Below are 22,365 nucleotides of genomic sequence, written 5' to 3'. Positions count from 1 at the left end.
CTAATGAGCCTAGCCTAGGGTTTAAAATAACCTGGCACAAGCACTGCCTGAGGCATATAACCAAGATAATGCTGGAGCGGCTCTGAGACAAGTCACTGACTGTATTTGAATGGCCTGGCCAAAGCTAGACTTAATCCACAAAAATCTGTGGAGAAATCTATAGATGGCAGTTTATGGACTCTTCCCATCCAGGATCTGCCAGGAAGTACTGGATAAACTGCCAAAATCCAGGAGTGCAAAGCTTGTGCAGACCTACCATGAAAACTCAAAGCTAAAATTGCCACAGAAGGGACTTTTCCAAAGTAGTGAATTAAGCATCTGAATACTGATATGAATGACAGATTTAAGTTTTTGATTTTTAATAAATTTGCAAATACTTCTGAAAACATAAACAGAAGGCTCACGAGCATTCAGGAATCTTGCCTAGAACATCATATTGTATCACTTTCATTTCCCACTTGCACTTTGTTACTTAATGATATTCATGCTTATTGTTGTTTTATGTTTTCTGCCTACAAGGGCATATGCAAGTAAGCATTTCATTGTGCATAGTACTTATAACAACAATACAACAACAATAAATTGCTGAATCCTTGAAGAGTATGTGAAATTCCAGTTATGCACTAAATGCCAGCTGATGCATTTTACTCTGTTCATTATTAATATTTTTAAAACACTGAAATACTTACCTACAGGTGCTCGACACACAAGAGATGAACTGTCTGTATAAAAGGGTCCAGATGTTTTCCTTCCAGTGTCATCCAAAATGTGAAGAGGGTCATGAATGTCACTATATGTAGATCCAGAACGTATTGTGCTAACACTACTAATAACAGAAACATGCTGATCAATCAAAGGACCAAGTCTCTGAGATTCAGAATAGCTGGTGTTTCCATAATACCCTGTCAAAAGATTAAAAAAATATTACACTTTCACAGAGCACATTTCAGATATTTTATATCTCATGTACATTTTTCTTTCATCAATCCACTGGGGTAATTTAAATTCCTAATATCATACTCTTTGAGTGTTCAATATCTTATGAACTAAACATAATAAGTAGTAGCAGTAGTATTGTCAGATGCATGTCCATCTACCATGCATCGCTTTCATAAAAAAGAATCATATAATGGTATGTGAAACTTTCAGAAATTGTATTTCTACTATTTACAAAAATTAATTATAAATAACTTTCTTGATACCCTAATTAAAAATTTATGTTATTACAACGGCAGTGGAGAGTGGCAATGTTTTGCATGTTGGTTGGCTATGCAAGTGAGAATTTCACTGTACACATTTCACTATACATGAAAAATACATTGTCATTCTTCTTTATGAAATTGATGACTTGGTCGCTGCTAGATTATTCTTATTTATCCAATACATAAGTTACTGGCAGCAGTGCACAGTGCTGCCTGGGCAAGTAATTTTAAGGCAGGACTGTCTATGTTCTATAAATGGTGTTTCTTAAGGTGTACCCTCCCAGAACCAAATAGCAATTAGTCACTTTTCAAAATCAAAAGGTTAACTTCACAAAATAGTCATGTATCACAGAAGTTTTTAAATATTTTTTCCTCTCACAGAAGTTTATTAAAGAGCTTTAAGATAAGCAATGTTCTCTTTTCTTCCTCCTAGTGAGTAAATGAACGGGTTGTTTGGATTTGCCACTCTGGAACATGCAACGTAAAGCTGTCCGTGTGAAAAACATAGATTTTCTAGATTGATTTCAGCAACGTTCATGAATTTTATGGATTTGCCACATATACCCATACAGGGGTATACAGTGAAATGCAGGATTGAATTTGGGCCTTGTTGATAGATATTGCAAATGCCAAACAAATAGGGAATTGGAGCTGTTTGAAATTAAAAGGCAAGACTGGTAGAATGTGGAGAATACTTGGAATAAAAATTTGTATAATATTTTGCTGAGACTGGACCAAGAGTGTGGAACTGTATAAAGAACAAACAAATTGAGTTTGTATGTATTAGATTAGAAAATAATTTCTGGGCAACTGAAATATATTTACCAACAACCAGAATACACATGTCTCTCATTCCCTATGTAGAAATTGTATAAAACCTTCTTAAAAATATCTATCCCTCATGCTTAAGTTTTCCTTTTCTAATCTTTCTTAAGGTAATCTCCTCACCATCGACATATTCATACTGAAATTCCTTTCAGTTTTAAAAGTGCCCATTCATCAGAGATCTCACACATACAACTTGGAGAAATTACATACTGGATGGAGCACATTTTTTACACTTAAACAAAAACAAAACAGAACTCATTCTACTTGGTTAAACCCTGGTTAAAGTTTTTGAAAATGAACTTTTCTTACACTATATAATGATACTAACATATCTTTCTTCTGTGAGGAATCTTCGTATTATTTTTGCATTCCTTCCTTTCTTATTCAACCCACATGTATTGCATATTCCATGACTGTCCATATCCTTTACTAATACTGAGAAACATGTCCATGCTTTTATCACATCTCAGATTTACGACTTTAAATCTCTTCTAGTGGGTTTCACCTTCCCTTTGTTTGCTGCAATTCAGGTTCAAAGCAAACAGAACATAATGTCTGCTCTGTTCAGTCTTAATTTGCCCCTCGTGTTTTGTAGGACAGAATACAAAACTGCTAGCTTATAAAGTTTTAAACAGCCTTGCACCACATGACATTGAGAACATTCTACATCACTACACTGTAGTTCAGCTACTCCCTTCCAGTAATGCTGGCAATCATGATTTTCCCTAAACAAACTTCTTTGGGTGGCAAAGACTTCAGCACTATTGCACTCAGACTTTGGAATAATAATCCCTAAAATAATTAGATCTATTGCCTCAACTCATGTTTTGAATGTACAGGAAAGCATTTAACTTATATTGACATTCTTAACCTCGATTTCTCTCACTTTACCCTTCCATCTGGGTCCTATGATGGAACTATTTATCACAAACTGCGTTATTTGTCAGCTCTCTTTTAGCACTATGTATTTTATTTCCTTTTATTGATTTCCTGCTGTTACCAAAACTTCTGGATTTCATTTACCTATTCTTTATAGAGTTTAAAATTTGAATTCTAGTTTCTATTCAATGTTACATTTTGAGCCTTTACTGCTTCTATTTCTTTTATGTCCCTTCAAATATTTTTAAGAACCTTGAGCACAAGCAAGATGCTATACAAATAATAGTTAATTGATATTTTGCTGAAAATTCTGAAGGAAACAGTATACTTGTAGATATTGGTCTCACATGTAAGTGTTAAAAGTAAAGTCATTATGGACTTATTTATTAGGATAAAATGACCACCCATTTATCAGTTTGCTGCTGTTTGTTACAATGACAAGCGACTATTTTTCTTTTAAAAATAGCACACCATTATTTTAACATTTGAAAATTTTATTTTCCTGTCCTCCCCGCTGATCTGACTTTATCATCACACTCAAATTTACAGACTTAAGAAACGATTCTATATAAAATGACTATACTTTTTATATAAGGACGTATTGATTAATTTTTTGTTATGCCATTTATTCAATCATATTCTTATCTGTTTATAATTTTTTTGGTTGTTTTTCTTTAATTGTAAATATTTCTTTGACATCTTGCAAAACACTTTGAGCTACATCCTGTGTATGAAAATGTGCTCTAGAAATCAATGCTGTTACTACTATTATTACTACTACTGATAGAACCGTGAGAACCGTAACTACAAAGAGGACTATTTCATTTATGTTAGGTACAATGCCCAGAGAGGACTGGGCGGTCCCGTTGCCTGGAACCCCTGCAGATTTTTTTTTTTTTTTTTCTCCATCTGTCTGGAGTTTTTTTTTCTGTTTTTTCTGTCCACCCTGGCCATCGGACCTTACTCCTTTTCTATGTTAACTAATGTTTTCTTATTTTAATTTCTTATTTTGTTTTTTATTTTTCTTGTCTTCATTATGTAAAGCACTTTGAGCTTCTTTCTGTATGAAAATGTGCTATATAAATAAATGTTGTTGTTGATAGTTACTTAAAAGATGGTTCTATATTAAAAGGCACTACAAAAAATAAACTTTGTTCTAAATATATATTTTTATTATACTTTATTAACCCTGAAGGAAATTTCTTGGCTTTTTGCATACCCCTTGGGGTCAGAGTGCAGGGTTAGCCATTGAAGGTTAAGGGCCTTTCTCCAGGGCCCAGCAGAGTAGGATCTCTTTTGGCAGTGACAGGGATTTGAACCGGCAACCTTCAGGATACCAGTGCAGATCCTTAGCCTCACAGCCACCTCTCTGCCCCTTAATAAATATAAAGTAGTAAAATTACCATTCTAAAACAACAGTAATTCCCGGAAACAATTGAATTGTATAATGATATAAATGGTTGCAAAATGTGATCTTGTTAGCTGGCAAAAGCATATACTAAATAGAAAATAATAAATAAAGGAGAGAGTAAGCAAACTAAAATGACATCCCAATATACAATAGTGTGAGAAAGTTGCAACGTCTTGTGCTTCTTACATGTCACAAGAATGTCTTCTGTATTACATTTAGACAATTATTTATTTGTCCTGAGATCACTGAAATATAAATATTAAGGACATTTTCATTTGTAATACTGTATTATCACAATGTCCGATGCCAACATCATTTCATTATGTTGACATACATTTAATGGCAGCTTTACATTTTATTACTGTGAATTTCTTAACAAACTTACCATTTGATGCAGAAGCTGAGTAGGACACTTCTTGACAGCTTCCACCTAAAGGGCTTCCAATAAAACTGAAGTTGCTTGAGTTAACAACCTGCATATTCTGAGTGTCAGTTGTGCTGTCAGGAGGTGAGCTGAAGCTAGTCACAGTTTTGGAGTTATAAGGTGACACAGCACAGCTACTGCTGAAGTAGTCTTTTGATAGCTGCTGATCACTGAAGGAGGAAAAGCGACTGGTTTCTGCTCTGTGTTGATAAATCAAAGAAGGTTGTTGTGTCTGGGCCCTGAAGATGGCCTGGTAGCTTGGGTTGCTGGGATAATAACTCTGGTTGGACTGGGATAAATTCTGAAACAGTGAGGGGTCTGAGTAAGAGGCACAGCTGGCATGCTCTGGGACAGCTGGGCATCCACTTTGGGATCTCATGACCATTGGCCCCTGGTTGATAACACTTCCTCTGTTGATAACGACTGGTGAAATGGGTGGTGTCATTAATGAAGCATTGTTGTGAGAAAGTTCCACTTGACCTATAATAGCAGAAATATTTAATGAGGTGACAACATCTCTAAATTGTAATATATTGCTTCTGCTCATTCAGGTCATATTAATACTTATCACTCAAAGTTAAAACAATTTTATCAATTACATCAAACTCTCTTTGTTTACTGTACTGAACAACTTGTAAAACAATTTATGCTTTTGTGCTTCTGAAATATACTGTGTACTGTGTTTATCAAAGTTTTCAGAGGCATTGTGCTTAATTCTGACACTGTGTTTAATGCGTTTCTCTTTAGAAACAAAAATTAGCATACTGTACTACACTGCACTATGCTCATAAAAATCAGGCTTTTACAAAGGTTTTACTACTTTTGTAATTTCTGTTCAGATTAAATTAGATACAATTACAATTTTGAAAAATATTGGGATTCTACCTTTGATTATTTATAATCATGATGAGTCTTTTCAACTTCTGCTAAAGCATTAACAAAACCATATGGTAGTAAGGTTTACATTTCGTTAAATGTTCTAATTCATGACTAAAACTTCCCGTTTCAAGCTATAATAGCTGCAGATTCCAACATAACTAGTTATTTAATTGGTTACTAATTTCTTGTTTTAGTAGTTTGCCAACTACAATTTGTAAAATAATAAAGGAATGGAACTGGGTCACTGGTGGTGTCCATTTAAACTTATATATATATATATATATATACTGTATATATTTTTGTCTGCTTTAATTTAAACTGCTTTAATTTAAAACTATCCAAAGATTTTACACTTATTAGAAAACATATTATTGATATATAAAATTGTTATATTAGGTACAACAAAATGCTTACAAATCTCAAACTTACCAGAAGACCATCATGAATCAAACAACCTCGTTATTATAACTCATATTGAATATTATTGATATTGATTTCTGAGAAACTGTACCTGTTAGAGGCATGTTGTCAGCATCCTCAACTGGGAACACTGTAATATTTGTGGCCATTCTGTGTTGATTGGTGGTTAAACTGATGTAAGTGTGCTCTGGCAAGGCCTCATTTTTTACCGATGAATCTGTTGAAAGCAAACTGTGCTTATTCCGATTGGCAAGAAAGCAAGAACTTGGGGATGCAGTGAAGGCTGCTTTACTGGCATCTAGAAAACAAACACCACCAAAAAAAAATTTTTTTTTCACAAAAAAATTGAAGTGACATCATTGTACTTATTTTTTTTTTTTATTATTATTACAAATCCATCCATGCATATTTTTTTCAGAACCCATATTTTAAACAAATAAATAAATGAATAAATTGTCATTTTATTTGCAGCCAATCTGAGCCATGCCAAGATTCTTTAGAGGACTAACAAGATTACAATACACAATTTGACAGTTGACTATCACATTATTAGCAAAAGAAAACAGATAGCTGCTAGAAATGCACCATCGATAGACACCAAAATAATCTTCAAAGTATACTTGACAAAATGTACATAACAAGTGTAAAAATCTCATTTCTGGATCTACACTGCAATAACCTAGTATTTTTTAAACACCACTCCTTTACCAAAATAGTCACAGAAGGGGTCTCCAATTGTTAAGGCATAATACTGGATACACCTTTGGCCTTAAAATCTCAATATACTGTATGCCACTAATTTAGTGTTCACTAATTCATTTCTAAACAATGAATAATCAGTACTACCAGCACCATGTTTCTTCCAAATTCTATGCTTGATTGCAACCAAAATATCTCATAATGCATCTTAGACATCTTCACATTGATGTAAGTTTAAGACATCTAAAGTACATGTTTACATACAATGTATCAAATTAAATTTCTGATATCCCAAAATGGTTTTCTGTTTCATGGTATCTTAAAATGCATTGCTAGGACATTTGAAATACATTTTGAGATATCTTTGAAAAGGCTGTAAGTTGTTAGATATCATTGTGAGATATCTGAAATCCATCCATCCATCCATTATCCAACCCGCTATATCCTAACTACAGGGTTACATTTAAAGATATCTAAAAATAGCTTCCTGTTCATTTTGAAATATCTGAAATGCATTTCAAGATATTTCATATTGACTTTCTTCTTATTTTAAGATATATCATTTTTTTGTGATATCTTAAAATTAACAAGGGGTTCCATTAAAAAACATGGAATTTTACTGGAAATTATGTTCCCGATGAAATAAAATGATGACTAAATTGACATATATCTTCCGATCACTCATTGATAACATGTATGCATGATAACTTGGTTGTGTACAATTTATCATGACCTATTATGAACAATATACTGTAAACAAAGTAGAAAAAAAAATAACTATTTAAATAAGTTTAACTGTATTTTCCAGTTAAATAAAATAAATTTAAGCTATAAACTGTTTTATTATGCAAGTCAAATACATCTGCTATAAAATCATGTAAACTAATAATTACAGAGGAAAACATTTTGCAAAGTTTTGTGAAATTGGTTGCAATTGAAAGACTACTTATGCTGTGATGAATGTAGGTAATGAAACCAAGACTAACTGTTTTAGAACAGCAAATTTCCAAGGCAGTTGCAAGTCAAAAATTTAGATACAGTATGCCTGACCAGAAATCAAGGTCAACATATTGTTACCTGTATTTTTCATATATTTGTCCAATAAATTTTGAAGCTCCTGCTCTTTGTCATTATTGAACTGAGTTTCTATAGCCAGCAGAATATATTCATCCAGAAGCATTCGGATCAGGTGAAATGATCCTATTTAAGGTAGACAGATAAAACAACGGTTATCTCTATGACCATCTTTTGCACTTTGCCAACAGAAGACCAAACAAATAAATCAATGTCAGACTCCAAGAGTATTGCTCTTTTCCCCCTTCAAACAATTTAACACAAGTTAACCACAATTTACTTTTTTATCTTTTAACTAGTTTGACCTTTTCCCTTTTCCAACTCTTTGTCCAACCTTCATCAAAGGACTGCTCTCGCCAATGTCTGAGACAGCTCTCACTAAAAACGAGTACACATTATGGAGTGATAAGGCTTAGCCATCTTCAGGCTGCTCGTTTTTGTTTTATTACACCACAATTTGTTGTAAACAAACTGCAATTGGGTTCATTTTATGAAGAACTCTTTGGAACATTAAGTCTCATATATCGTTAATCTATTTGTGGACTGAATAGATTAGAGATCCAACCCAGAAAATGATAAAATAAATTAGTTGTATGCAACCTAAACACATATATTTTGTTTATAAAAAACAATTGGATCTTAAATGTATAATTTCATTTTTAAATCTTCTAAAAATACTATCAGAAGTGTTAATTATGTATAAAGGAACCGCAGTAGAAGCACAAAATATAAAATTAAACAATATAAATTTTAATGAAAATACATTTTATGCAATTTTACTGTTAAATAAGAACTTCTGGATATAAAATATATTAGTGGTTTCTCATAGTTCTTTCTAGAGCAAACATGTCAGGGAATAAAACCTGTTGCTCAACTTAAAATATTTAATGAAATAAAACTGATAATATATATTGTTAGCATAATACACAACATTCTCAGGCTTGCTTAATCCAAACAGGTCTAACAGGGGTCCAGAACCCATCCTGGCAATGCTGCCTGCAGGGCTTAATACAGTACCTAAATGAATTATATTTACAAAGTGCAAACAAATTCAACACATTCAAAACAAAATAATCTAAATTAATCAGGAATAAATTATCAAATTAAAAGACAAAAGATTATAGGATTATTAACATCCAGTCCCAGACACAACAGATTTTATACAATTTACAATTTGCATTTGGTTACATTCTATATTTGGAAAATCTCCAGAGTTTGCTTTAACTAATGAGAAAATCATTTTAGCAGCTGCTTATAATTAGAAATTTATTATGACTATATACCACCTAAAAGTATTGCATTATAATAACCAAAGTTTTAAAGTTAAAAAATACTTCTTTATGAAGCCCTTTTCTAAATATTTTAAATAACGATAAACAAAGGATCCATTTACTTGTTAAGTATGTTTCTATATGACCTTTATACACTTTAAAAACAAATGAAGCACAGAAACAAAAAAATGTGAAATACATTGAAGCCAACAACCGAGTTGTAAAACAATTTACACTGCTTTTTATGTTCACATGTATCCTGATATGAATTAGAAATATTTTGATTCAGTTGAAACAGTGTGTGTGTGTTGGGCTACTACAACTCAGTTAAACATAAACTCATTTGAAACTCACAGACCTGCCTGGTATAATCAAGCATTCAGTAGGCAAAACATGATCAATGCATGCCTAAACTTTCACACAGTAAAGGCTTATATATCTACCTGACTATGTTACTTAAGTGATAGTATTGTTAACATTATTATTTAAAGTGATAATCAGTCACAATGTAGTGTGCGAGACTGGGATTAAACATTTTTTGAGTAAGAAAAGACAATATAAACAAATGCGCTGCATTTACTTAAACTTGTTTGGCTATACGGGGCTAAGTAAATTGGTTAAAAAGCTGTACCTATGACAATGTACAGTATTTTACAAAATACTGTGCCATCTATATATTTGTTCCATTGCAAAGCTGGAGACTTTCTAATCAATTTTGAGAACAAACCTGGAAACAACAGTGGATGTTAACTTATTACTGATCACACCAAATCTAATATAGTGATAGCAAGTAATATATCATGTGCATCACTGGATATAGGAAAAAAACGAAACCATGCAGAGAAAACAATCAAAGAGATGGGGAGAACATCCAAACTCTGCGCAGAGAGTGTCTGGGCCTGGAATCTAACCCTGGTACCTTGTGTTGTGAGGTGGTTGTTATTCTATGCATTATTACATTTAAATTTAAACTAGCTGAGTTAACCCATACAAGTTGCTCAGAAAGGAGAAAGGTACAAAGTAATTACAAATGAAACATTCCCCAACCATTTTATTCTTAAAGTTTTATTTTGTATATTAACACTAGAATTACCAATGCCTACGAAAAAACTCGTAAATCCGGCCCACCTTAAATCCTATGACACCTCCACATCAGCGTCTTTTGTCCTGTAAATGTGCTGATCAAGACAAGCAGCAAGCAGCCTACTTTTCCCCACCGCCGCAGAACGTGCACAAAGTTCTCCCAGCTCATTCCTTGATTATCTGGGAGTGAAATGCTGGAGTTTTAGAGTGGAAATAAAAGATCGCTATTTGGAACACATGCATTTCATGTGTTTTCCATTTCTACAATAATCTGTGTAAACATATTGTTAAAACAGAAACCTTTTTTATATTTCTATACTAATAAAAGGCAAAGCCCTCACTGACTGACTGACTGACTGACTGACTCACTCACTCATCACTAATTCTCCAACTTCCCGTGTAGGTGGAAGGCTGAAATTTGGCAGGGTCATTCCTTACAGCTTACTTACAAAAGTTAGGCAGGTTTAATTTCGAAATTCTACGCGTAACGGTCAAAACTGGAACCTTCTTTCGTATACTGTATACAGCCATAGCGGGCAGCTCGGTCGCCGTGTGAGGCGGAGTTGCGTCTCACGTTATCACGCCTCCCACGTAATTGAGTGCCTGCCCATATAAGGCCATCCCTCTGCGGCAATCCAATAGAAATACTCTGCCACTAAATATTCAGACGAAGATGAGATGGTCAGGGTGGTGTTTGACACAAACTCAGCGAAACTGCAAGAGAAAATTTTATGTGCCGGGTCTTAGCTAACATTAAATAAAGCCATGGACATCGCAAGATCGCACGAGATAGCACAGCTCAGAAGCTTCGATGCATGTACAGTACTCCGAGCGGCTCACGTGAACTGACTATGAACGCAGTATGCAGAGAACAAGCAAGACATTTAAAGAGCGCAGAGACTTTTGATCACGTGAACGTGTCTGCAAAAAGTGCCGTTTCCTGCACTGCAAAAATACTATAAAAGTCGGGCAGCCGGCGCGGGCACGCATAGCTGTCACGGCCTTTAAGACGCTGACTGCGCTTCTGCCTTAAGTGAAAGTAAACACTTTTCATTTTTTCCTCCTTCCCCTGAGCTATAGCCCAGACAACTTCAAACACGGGATCCCATGTCTACACCGCTGCAAATTAATATTAAGGCGCTTCGCACTTTCTTTTGCACGTATACGATTATGAGGTTGTCAGGTCGGATTATGAAGACACGCACAGGAGTGGAGGACCGACATTGCCATCCTGGCCAGTTAATGGCATGGTCATCTCTCCAGTCTACACGAGACCTGCCACGAAGCTCATATTGTCAGCGAAGACGTCTCTCTACACTATATAAAAGAAAAAGGCAAGTTTCCTTTCTTTACACCTTTTTTCCTTTTATCCCAAACCAAAGCCTCTCTCTCTTAACACTGCAGAGGACACAAAACTAAGGCACATTACCAGAGGCAGAAATTTGGATCGTTCACATAAAAAATGTAATTTCTATACCACAGCCGTCGTTCAGCGCCTTTCAAAAGGGATCTACTACCGAGAGATGATCCATATACATTTTAGCTGCTATTAGTACTACTTACCTGTTGTGTTATACTGTCTTTAAAATGTAGTTTACCCGAAACCACTCCAGTAGTGCTCAATGTATCTTTACTTCTTAAAACGTTAATGTTTTACTGTTTAATAACTTATAGACTACATTTTATTTTTTTTCCCTTGCACTCAGTGACCAAAGTCAATGGGTAATCAGCTATATATATATATATATATATATATATATATACAGTACAGGCCAAAAGTTTGGACACACCTCCTCATTCAATGTGTTTTCTTAATTTTCATGACCATTTACAGCACTCCATCACTCTCCTTCTTGGTCAAATAGCCCTTACACAGCCTGGAGGTGTGTTTGGGGTCATTGTCCTGTTGAAAAATCAATGATCGTCCAACTAACCTGACTTCTGCACAACACAACTGCTGGTCCCAACCCCATTGATAAAGCAAGAAATTCCACTAAATAACCCTGATAAGGCACACCTGTGAAGGGAAAACCATTTCAGGTGACTACCTGTTGAAGCTCATCGAGAGAATGCCAAGAGTGTGCAAAGCAGTAATCAGAGCAAAGGGTGGCTATTTTGAAGAAACTAGAATATAAAACATGTTTTCAGTTATTTCACCTTTTTTTGTTAAGTACATAACTCCACATGTGTTCATTCATAGTTTTGATGCCTTCAGTCATGAAAATAAAGAAAACACATTGAATGAGGAGGTGTGTCCAAACTTTTGGCCTGTACTGTATATATATATAATATACACACACATATAGACACATACATATATATACACATATATACATGTGTGTATGTATATACATATATATACACACACACACACCTATCTACATTATATATACATACACATACATACACACACACACACACATATATATATATATAAAATGTAGATAGGTGTGTATATATATATGTATATGTGTATGTATATATGTATATGTGTATATATGTAGATATGTATATAGATATATGTATATATGTATATATATATGAAGATATGTATGTGTGTGTATAATAAATATATATATATATATATATACATATATATATGTAGACTCAAACCGATTATGACAGCAGCAATTCAAGCTGTGAGAAAACACTAAAAAGGAGGCGTGTCAGAAGTTGTGGTACATTTTCTGATGCAGCTAGACAAAAACAACTTTGTGATGGTGCCGCCAAATACTCGCAGAAAAATCCACAAGTTAATAGGCACACTGTCGCTAAATGCTCACAGGCAAATACACGACTTAATAGAGACGCTGCCACTAAATACTCGCATAGCGATTTGGGTAGTGAACACTTCGATGAATGAAACCTTTATCTTTACAATGGTTGACAAACACGGAACTTGAACACAACACGTCCTCCAAATACGAACCTGATTGAAAGAAATAATGATAATCAAATCCTTGATGACAGCAACACTCATAACAGTGACAAAACAATTACTTTGAAAATCATGTTATGTTATTTTTAAAATGTTTCCTTTTCTTTTTCATAACTTCTTTAACACGACTTCTCCGCTGCGAAGCGTGGGTATTTTGCTAGTTAGTAATTTTATTGAGTGTTCCTGCTCACGCTGAATTAGTATGCACCTTATGGTCCATGACGTCAAAGCCTCACTGGCAAAAAAAAAAAAACACAGAGACGTAGGTATATATGATATTTGGAATTACTCATTTTATGACCTGAATAGTACATTTAGGAAAACATTTTGGCACTGATGCAACATTACTCATATTATTCACATTCATTTGCATAACATCTTGCGGTTGTAATCAGTGTCAGTGTTTTCTTTTTTTTTCAGATCTTGCCAGACCTCACATGTTGCTGTATGGTGGTGCTTCTTTTGTACTTCAGGACATGCAGAGGAAAGAATAGTACAGAGAGGTCAGAGAGGTCATGTGGTTGCAACAGGTACACATGTCGAAAACATAGAAAGGACGGCCCTTGGGTGTGTGTGTGAACTGTTAACATTTGAATCTGGTGACTGCATAAAGCACGGAACTGACCTCTGTACTATAAGGCAGGAACTGGGAGAACTTCTTACCTGTTCTGAGGCGGTGGGGGGATGGTATAGAAGGCTGCTTGCTGCTTGGGCTTATCAACACATTTAGAAGACAAAAGACACTGCCGCAGAAGTCCAATGGCATTTAAGGTAGGCCGGATTTACGGGTTTTTTCGTTGGCTCTGGTAATTCTAGTGTTAATTGCTTAAAGAATTATAAACAGAATTACTTGTGAAACTCTAGCATGGTAAACTACTCATAAAACCTCAGACACACACAACGCTGGTTCAGGTTGTGTATGATTCATTCAAATGTAAATTATTAACATATAGTAAAGATCTCCAAAACTGAAGTTTAAGGAAATCTGCCTTATGTTTCATTTTTTGGGCAAATATTTTGACAAAATAGCTAACATTTAGTCCACTTGTGAATAAAATGCAACAGAAAGATAATTAAATTATCTACAAAAAGCACTAATTAGCATTACACTCTTTAGAAGTATAGGTTTTCCCAAATGGTCATATGAAGAAATTCTTATTTGGCTCCTTTTGAGATTTCAGTACACTGTGAAACAATGCTAGTGTCATTACATTTATTATACAGATATAGTACTTTTTTCTTATAAATTATAGCAGCTTTTCCTAGTGAGACCATGGTGATGTTTCATAATGCTGCACTAAATTTTACTTTAAATTTGTCTGAGAATGCCACATACAGGTGCATGCAAGGGTTGCAGATTGATTGGAATTGTCAAGCAGCCTTTTGAAAAGCAAGTGGTGGTTTGATGAAATGATAGAAAACAAACTCTCTTTTATCATATCCCCTTAAGATCTGGCCTCTCTTTCTAACCAATCAGCTTCAAAGTCAGCCTCTAAAAATGTAATTGAGGGACTTAATTGTCAGGGTGGAGCCCTGCCTGACACTTCTATCAAGATGCCATACAGATTATATTCTAAACTAGATTAATCCCTGAGTTACCCTCCAATTTTCATTAAAATACTGTATTTGGACTAATTTTTAAATGATGACAGAACAAACATACATACATATAGACTCTTATGTCAGTCTTATTCATTGTTCTTAATACTTGGAGTAGTACATTTTCCAATAAGGAAAGCATTGAAGAACATATTCAGAGGTGATGGGCACACTGATTTTTAAACAGCTCATGGGGTGTAGTTTTATAATTCAACTCTAGGTGACCTTGGTTGCTGGCATTACATTTCTCATAAGAAAGCAATTGAAAATAAATGAAACTAAAGTATTGTAGATAATTACCAATAATTGAATCCTTATTGTAAAAGGTACAGTATGCTATTTATTCTGTTAATGGCAGCAAGGTTTATGCTTCCACTGGATTCCTTGATTCAGTGCTACAAAATTCCCAATATACTGCCAGAACAAAAACATGGGAAAATTCTACATCAATTTTATAAGAAAGTATGCAAACCACAAGGACTAAAGTTTTTGAGTAACATAATTATACTTTGAAAATATTTAGGAAAAAATAACACAGGTCTTAGAAAACCTCCTGTTCTCTATACGTTATAAGAAAAGTACTGCACAGACTTTGTACTTGGAAAATCCTTGATTATATAAAATCAAAATACCTAATATTTCAAGAGTATGTTTTGATTATTTTGACAGTGTTTTTGGTTATACCAGTGCTCTTTGTTTGATTCCCCTCTTTGAATTGAGGGGAGCCATCTGAGGTTTGGTCATTTAGTGAAAATGACCCTTGAGCGCCTACCTCAACAGATGTACCACTAGATGAAGACCAAGGGACAAACCTAGGACACAATGATGTGCAGGATGCAGATGTCTAGAGCACCTAGAAATTTCACAAGAGGTGCAAGCAACGATTATTCTGAATAACAGAACCTCTGCTGTTCATCTTAGGATGTTGTCATTTCAACCCAGAACAAAAATAAGAAAAATGAGTATGGCAGTATTTTTATGTGACATATGTTGTAAGATAATAGGAAACTGAGTTGGACTTTAAAAACAGGGTCTGTATGAAAATAATATAAAAGGACAGGTATTGATAATTCATGCTTGCAAAGCTGTGAGTTTAACAAAAAAGAGAAAAAAATTGTATTGTATTTTCTTCTTTATTTATTCTGATGAAAAATTACAACATCCTTGGATATGTTAAAAAAATCAAATAACCCTATATTGGATTAAGCAGGTTTGAAAATGCTAAGTTACAGTATTTTTCTTAACAAATATTTCAATCATACGAAATCTTACTTAATTTTCTATGCAGTTATTTAAATAAATAAAAATAGCCTACTATTTGAGGCCTGAATCTCACCAAAACTTGTTGCATTGTTTAACGTTAGGCTGTGCATTACTCGGGCACCAAAGAAGCTCCATTTTAAAAGAAACTCTTGAGCTCTTTTTTTCAATGATCTTCCATTTTGCTTACTTGGCTAGAAAGTAATTAAAATATAATAATATTAAAAATGTCCATAAGATGTGAATAAAGATACTGTATAAAAATTAACAAAGTACCTTGATGACTCTTTGTTCAACAACTGTGTCCAGCCATTCGATAAATGACTCTACTGTTGCATTTTTCTTAAGTAAATCCTTCAGTTCTTGAAAAACTGTAATAGAGTCATCTAGCATGTAAAAAGACAGAAGGCATCCTTGTTTTCATCTGTTCCAATCATACATAAACAGCATATAATAATGAAACAGTCAAAAGTATATACCCAGGCTGCAAAGTCAGTCAACAGTAATATAAATATGTATGTAACTTTAGAGCTCATTGGTTGAAGATAAACAACTCTCTTAAAACAATAACTTACATTATCTTGTACAGTAGGTACAACAGAAACTCATTATCAGATCAACAGATCAGGCAGCAATGGTATTCATTAGGTGGTCTTTGGCAAGTAATGCTACCAAGGTGCATGTATCGTTATTTTGGTGTTTGTTGAGTGGGTTAGAAAAGAGCTATACCAATGTAATTAGTTAAGTATTATTTTAAAACAAAGAAAGAGACAGGTTTAGAGAATGGGTTGAACAGGGTAACATACGGCTGTAGAGTTTGAAGTCTACACTTTTCAGTTGCTAATAGGCAATACACAGGTTAGACAAACTCTGGGTTGCTTGTTTCTTTTTTTGGTGGACTGTGAATAGGAAATAGATAATAAACTGTGAGTTTACTGAACACAATTTTAGTGTCTTCTTTCTTTTTTGACGAGTAAGGATACTAACCACAAAACAAAATGCAGAAAATACAGACTATGAAATTTAAATCACATGCCACAACATATTGGGAGAACGCCTGCATTAAAAAATGGTTAAAGCAGCAACCCGTACTAAAACCAGACATACATGAAGACAGAAGGGGTTTGAAGAGAAGTCAAGAAAACAGAGAGACAAGATAAGATACCCAGTCTATATTCATACCTGTTACTCAAGAACATTTACTGAGCAACTATGACATTCATTAACAGAATAAAAATCAGTCATGCACGTAATTGCATAATGTAGAAATTAGGAAAAACTAGGAATAAAGCTAACAAAAGAAACACCTAAGTAAAAATAATTATGAACTGAGAGACACTGGTATAGAATAATATAAATCTGGAAACTTCGAGATAATTTACTAGAGATTAAGTTGATAAAGGTAAAGAAAAGAAGAATTCAAGAAAATGAATTCTACTAACTTGGAATAAAACAAACCTTTTATTGTGTTTTTTCTTAAATATATTTCAGGCTCAAGAGCATTTTTAGAATGTTTATACTCCACAAATAAAGATAAGCAAATTCACTTACATTCAGAGTACAGGTCAGAATCCTCTGAGCTACCAGATATTGTGAGAAGAGCTTGGGACCCGATACTGTTCAAATCGACTTTTTCGATATCACAGACCATTGAATTCACAACATTTTGGTCAAACAAAGCAGGCCTGGCAATCTAACAAAAAAACTGTAAACATTAACCTGATTTTGGTGGCAATCACACAATATACTTTAAGAAAGACATGATTATTTAACAAGGGGTCACTTCTTAGATCAATTGCCTGTGCATCAATGCATATCAAGGCTTGAAATAATACTTCTAGGTGAAATTTACACAGCCTTAATAATTTTCATAGTTATATGGATTAACCTTTAGCAACCATAATACACATTTTCTGAATTATGGAAAGTTCAGACATTTTCACTTATACTATTAGTATACTGATATAAGCATTTAATTCCAGAATCCAGCACCACTGTACACTGATCAAATAGCACACATGGTATGCACCTGCATGGCAAATTTTCTATCATCTAGAAACTTTTGCTATTTTCTAAGTGTACATAATTATGGGTTAAAAAGTAAATTAGCGAAATATCTATAGGTATCCTACAACTTAAAATACTTACATTATGTAACATAATATTGGTAAATTCATTTAATCTAATTCAGGGTTGAGAGTTGAAAGGTGCAAGGAGTCCCATCAGCATTTGGTGTACAACAGGAACCAGCTCTTGACATGGGGCCAGTCCAGCCATACACACAGGACCATTTTGGAATCACCAGTCAACCTAGTACATATGTCTTTGGGTATGTGGAAAGAAAACTTATACAGAATTTTGCAACCTTCACATGCATAACAAGAAGGTGTGAAATTCAAACACAGGATGCTGGATCCATGAGGTAATGGCACTAACAATTGTACCACCCCCAAAATTACAGAATAGCGATTTAAGTAAGGTTATTCATTTGTTAAAATGGATGTAAATTTATTGGTATGCTGAATCCAATCCTTGAAATAATACTAAGCAATTCAAACTGTAGTAATACAGTCTTAATAATTACTGTACATATTTTTTTATTCATTGATTTAATACATTTTTCTAAAAAATATACATTTGCAAAAGTAGGAACTGTTATTAGGAGTAATTAAAGGAACTTAGTCTTACTTCAAAGTTTATTAATTGAGTCTTAGAATAATTTCTCATAAAGGAATCCTGTTTGCTTTTGACTTTCTGTGTTGTGTTTGGAATTTCATATGAACTCGTGCTATGATTGCTCCTTCTTCCTAAGCTGCCAACTCCACTCCTCACTACAATGCCATTGTATCTGTAGCTTTTAAAAACACCCTTGATGTTCATGAACAAATCCACCTTAAATAATATTCAGCAGATTCAGAAGCCATTGTTTCTACAGAGAAATTTCCTGCATTTAGATCTCTGATAAACCATTTACCTTTTTAGCATTAATAATAGATGGTGTCTGAACTTACTAATATTTTTGAACAAATTATTTTATTGACATGAATATATTATATAACTTTGAGAAATGATGAGTCTGTTTTGTTTCAGTCATTGCCACAACCTATGAATTAGTAAATATTGATCCAATTAAATGAACAAAAAACAAAATGATCTGTTGTCTAAATATATTACCAATACAAATTCCTACCTTCACACCTACAGTATAGATCTGCCTAATGCAAGAAATTCACCACCAGTATTAGTAGTTGAGCAGGTATTTGTACTAGCTAGTGTACTGCAATATTTTATGATAAACTAACCTAGCCCAATCTTGAATTATTTGATATATCATATATTTGGTATATCTGAATGGTTCGATGCTGCATGTACTAAATTTAAGTCCTGGTGAACTGAAATGTTGAATTAATCAGTATATGAATGAAACTGATAAATAACCTTTTAATACAAATTACATCTTGCCTGAAGAAGGGGACTGAGCTGCCTCGAAGGTTTACATATTGCAGTGTTTTTAGTAAGCCAATGAAAGTTGTTATTTTGCTTAACTTCTCATTGCATCCATAATGGCTAACAAGGTACAACACCCTACTACAAAAAGCTATCAAAGAAATTCTCTAATAACTTTCTTAGTCAAGGGTATTTGTAAACCAATTCTGAAATGGAATATTACAGAAAACCATCCCCATTAATTTCAAGATTAAGACTTGGTGTAACTCCTAAGAGTTTGTCAAGTCTGCTAATATATGACCAAAGCTATGAAATCCCAGGTAAAATATGAAAAACATCATGGGAACCTTAGGTAATGACATATACCATTTTGTTTAATGTATTGCATATACTTTATATATTCCAAAATCTGGAATATTCTCTATCCTAAAAGTGCCTTACATTGTAGTTTTACTTTACTTACTTTACTACACTTTATGTTTACACCTTTTCAAAATGTGCTGAGAGAGCATGCTGAATGCGCATGATTGCACGTGACTGAATGATGCTCAAAGCAGAAGATCATAAAATATAAGTTTTTATTACAGGTAAAAAAAATGTTCAAATAAATAGTTAACATTTAGAGTAATTGACGATTTTGAAAATGTAATTTTGAATAGTCTGTTCAGACACTTTTTTCATTTTTCCAAAAATAAAATGAGGAGGTGTGGCATTGTATTTGCCAATTAATAGCAATTTATGCTTGATAGCAGCATTACCTTAAACATTTTGTTAGAAAAGATGCAAAGGTTATTGATTTTCAGATAGATTAATCAACATTTTAAACAATCTATACAAATGAAGTCTTGTTTATGGGTATAAAAGTGTTTATTACTCAAATATATCTTTTTATTTAAAAAAAAATATCTGCAAATATTCTGTGTAGCATCTTGCATTTATCTTATGGAGCCAAGTTAACATTCAATTCTGATGTTATCTGGAGAAAATGGTGGAGGGAATGTGTAGTATTAGTAGTATTGTCATGTACACAGAATACAATGAAATTCTATTTCACATTTCTGACCAACATGCAATATCTCACCACTCTGGGGCATGGATTAAAAAAAAAAAATACTGTATCATTCATTACAAGCTTTGTCCATTGATAATCTTTCAAAATAAATAATTTTATCATATTTGTTTTTTACTGATATGCACATTGCCTTACTTTTCCTTGTCCAACTTATACAATTTCCCAGTTATTAAATATTGATTTCTCTTAATTTGCTTGCCATCAGAAAGAATATTTTTGCATATTATTCAATAAGTGTTTTAATATTGTTTTGATGTTTTTATCATTACTTCATCCCATGGCAATTTTGTGCTCTAGTGTTTTAGATGGTAACTGCTATTTTGTGACTGCTTCTGCTTGGTCATATTCATGTTTCATTGTTGGTCATGTGACACAATGGTCAAATGGCATGTTTCGTAATCACTTCCCTCTTGTCTAAAATGGCAATGGCACCACATGGATTTAAAGCAAAAACACTAGTAAAGAAAAACAAATTTTTTAGTTAAGGATAGGATTATTTAGTTACAGTCTGGACCTTTTTGCTCCCATTTTAAGTACAACTTTCATTTTATGTTTTGGCTTAGTTCATCAGCCTACACCTACAACTGACTTTTTTAATCTCCTTTTGGCTAATACCCCACTTTTTCCACCATCTCCTACTTTGAAGCTATTTTTTATTCATTTAGAGTTAACCTAACATTACACTGCAAAAAATACATATGCAAAAGCTAGACTGAAAAAACTTTAAATGGGAGTTGTTTTGCATTTATTTACAAAAAAAAAATCTGTCAATGGAGTAGAGCAAAATTTACTTAAAGCAAGCTAAATAATTGTAAATATAAATCTTTTAATAAGTCAATAATTCTTACAATAAGGAAAACAAGATTTAATGTTATGATATAAATACTTGCTTATATTTCATTTTTGTAGTGTACCCTGCTTATTATATTCAATATTTACCAAGGAATATTATACTGCTCAAAAGAATTAAAGGAACACCTTTTAATCAGAGTATAGTATAAAGTCAATGAAACTTATGGGATATTAATTTGGTAAGTTAAGTAGCAGAGGGAGTTGTTAATCAGTTTCAGCTGCTGTGGTGATAATGAAATTAACAACAGATGCACTAGAGGGGCAACAATGAGATGACCCCCAAAACAGGAATGGTTTAACAGGTGGAGGCCACTGACATTTTTCCCTCCTCATCTTTTCTGACTGTTTCTTCACTAGTTTTGCATTTGACTACAGTCAGTGTCACTACTGGTAGCATGAGGCGATACCTGGACCCTACAGAGGTTGCACAGGTAGTCCAACTTCTCCAGGATGGCACATCAATACGTGTCATTGCCAGAAGGTTTGCTGTGTCTCCCTGCACAGTCTCAAGGGCATGGAGGAGAGTCTAGGAGACAAGCAGTTACTCTAGGAGAGCTGGAGAGGGCCATAGAAGGTCCATAACCCATCAGCAGGACCAGTATCTGCTCCTTTGGGCAAGGAGGAACAGGATGAGCACTGCCAGAGCCCTACAAAATGACCTCCAGCAGGCCACTGGTGTGAATGTCTCTGACCAAACAACCAGAAAGACTTCATGAGGGTGACCCAAGGGCCCCATGTCCTCTAATGGGCCCTGAGCTCACTGCCCAGCAGCATGCAGCTCGATTGGCATTCGCCATAGAATACCAGAATTGGCAGATGCACCACTGGTGCCCTGTGCTTTTTACAGATGAGAGCAGGTTCACCCTGAGCACGTGACAGAAGTGAAAGGGTCTGGAGAAGCCATGGAGAACATTATGCTGCCTGTAACATCATTCAGCATGAGCAGTTTGGTGGTGGGTTAATGATTGTCTGGGGAGGCATATCCATGGAGGGTCACACAGACCGCTACAGGCTTGACAAAGGCACC

General features: G+C 34.1%; 1 protein-coding gene across 1 annotated transcript in view; it reads right to left on the bottom strand.

The window, feature by feature from the left end:
- Positions 1 to 22,365, bottom strand: part of rfx6 (regulatory factor X, 6) — a 58,027-nt gene that overhangs the window by 2,769 nt on the left and 32,893 nt on the right. The window contains exons 11-17 of the mRNA XM_039749747.1: positions 17,519 to 17,660; positions 16,244 to 16,353; positions 16,044 to 16,161; positions 7,820 to 7,942; positions 6,135 to 6,341; positions 4,706 to 5,224; positions 690 to 902 (exon numbers count right to left, since the gene is read on the bottom strand). Of these exons, the coding sequence (XP_039605681.1) occupies positions 690 to 902; positions 4,706 to 5,224; positions 6,135 to 6,341; positions 7,820 to 7,942; positions 16,044 to 16,161; positions 16,244 to 16,353; positions 17,519 to 17,660 (1,432 nt within the window). The remainder of the gene's footprint in view (positions 1 to 689; positions 903 to 4,705; positions 5,225 to 6,134; positions 6,342 to 7,819; positions 7,943 to 16,043; positions 16,162 to 16,243; positions 16,354 to 17,518; positions 17,661 to 22,365) is intronic.

The sequence above is a fragment of the Polypterus senegalus genome, chromosome 3, assembly GCF_016835505.1.
Source record: "Polypterus senegalus isolate Bchr_013 chromosome 3, ASM1683550v1, whole genome shotgun sequence".
NCBI lineage: Eukaryota > Metazoa > Chordata > Cladistia > Polypteriformes > Polypteridae > Polypterus > Polypterus senegalus.
Note: the sequence above shows the minus strand (reverse complement) of the source record. Positions and strands in the feature narration are given on the sequence as shown.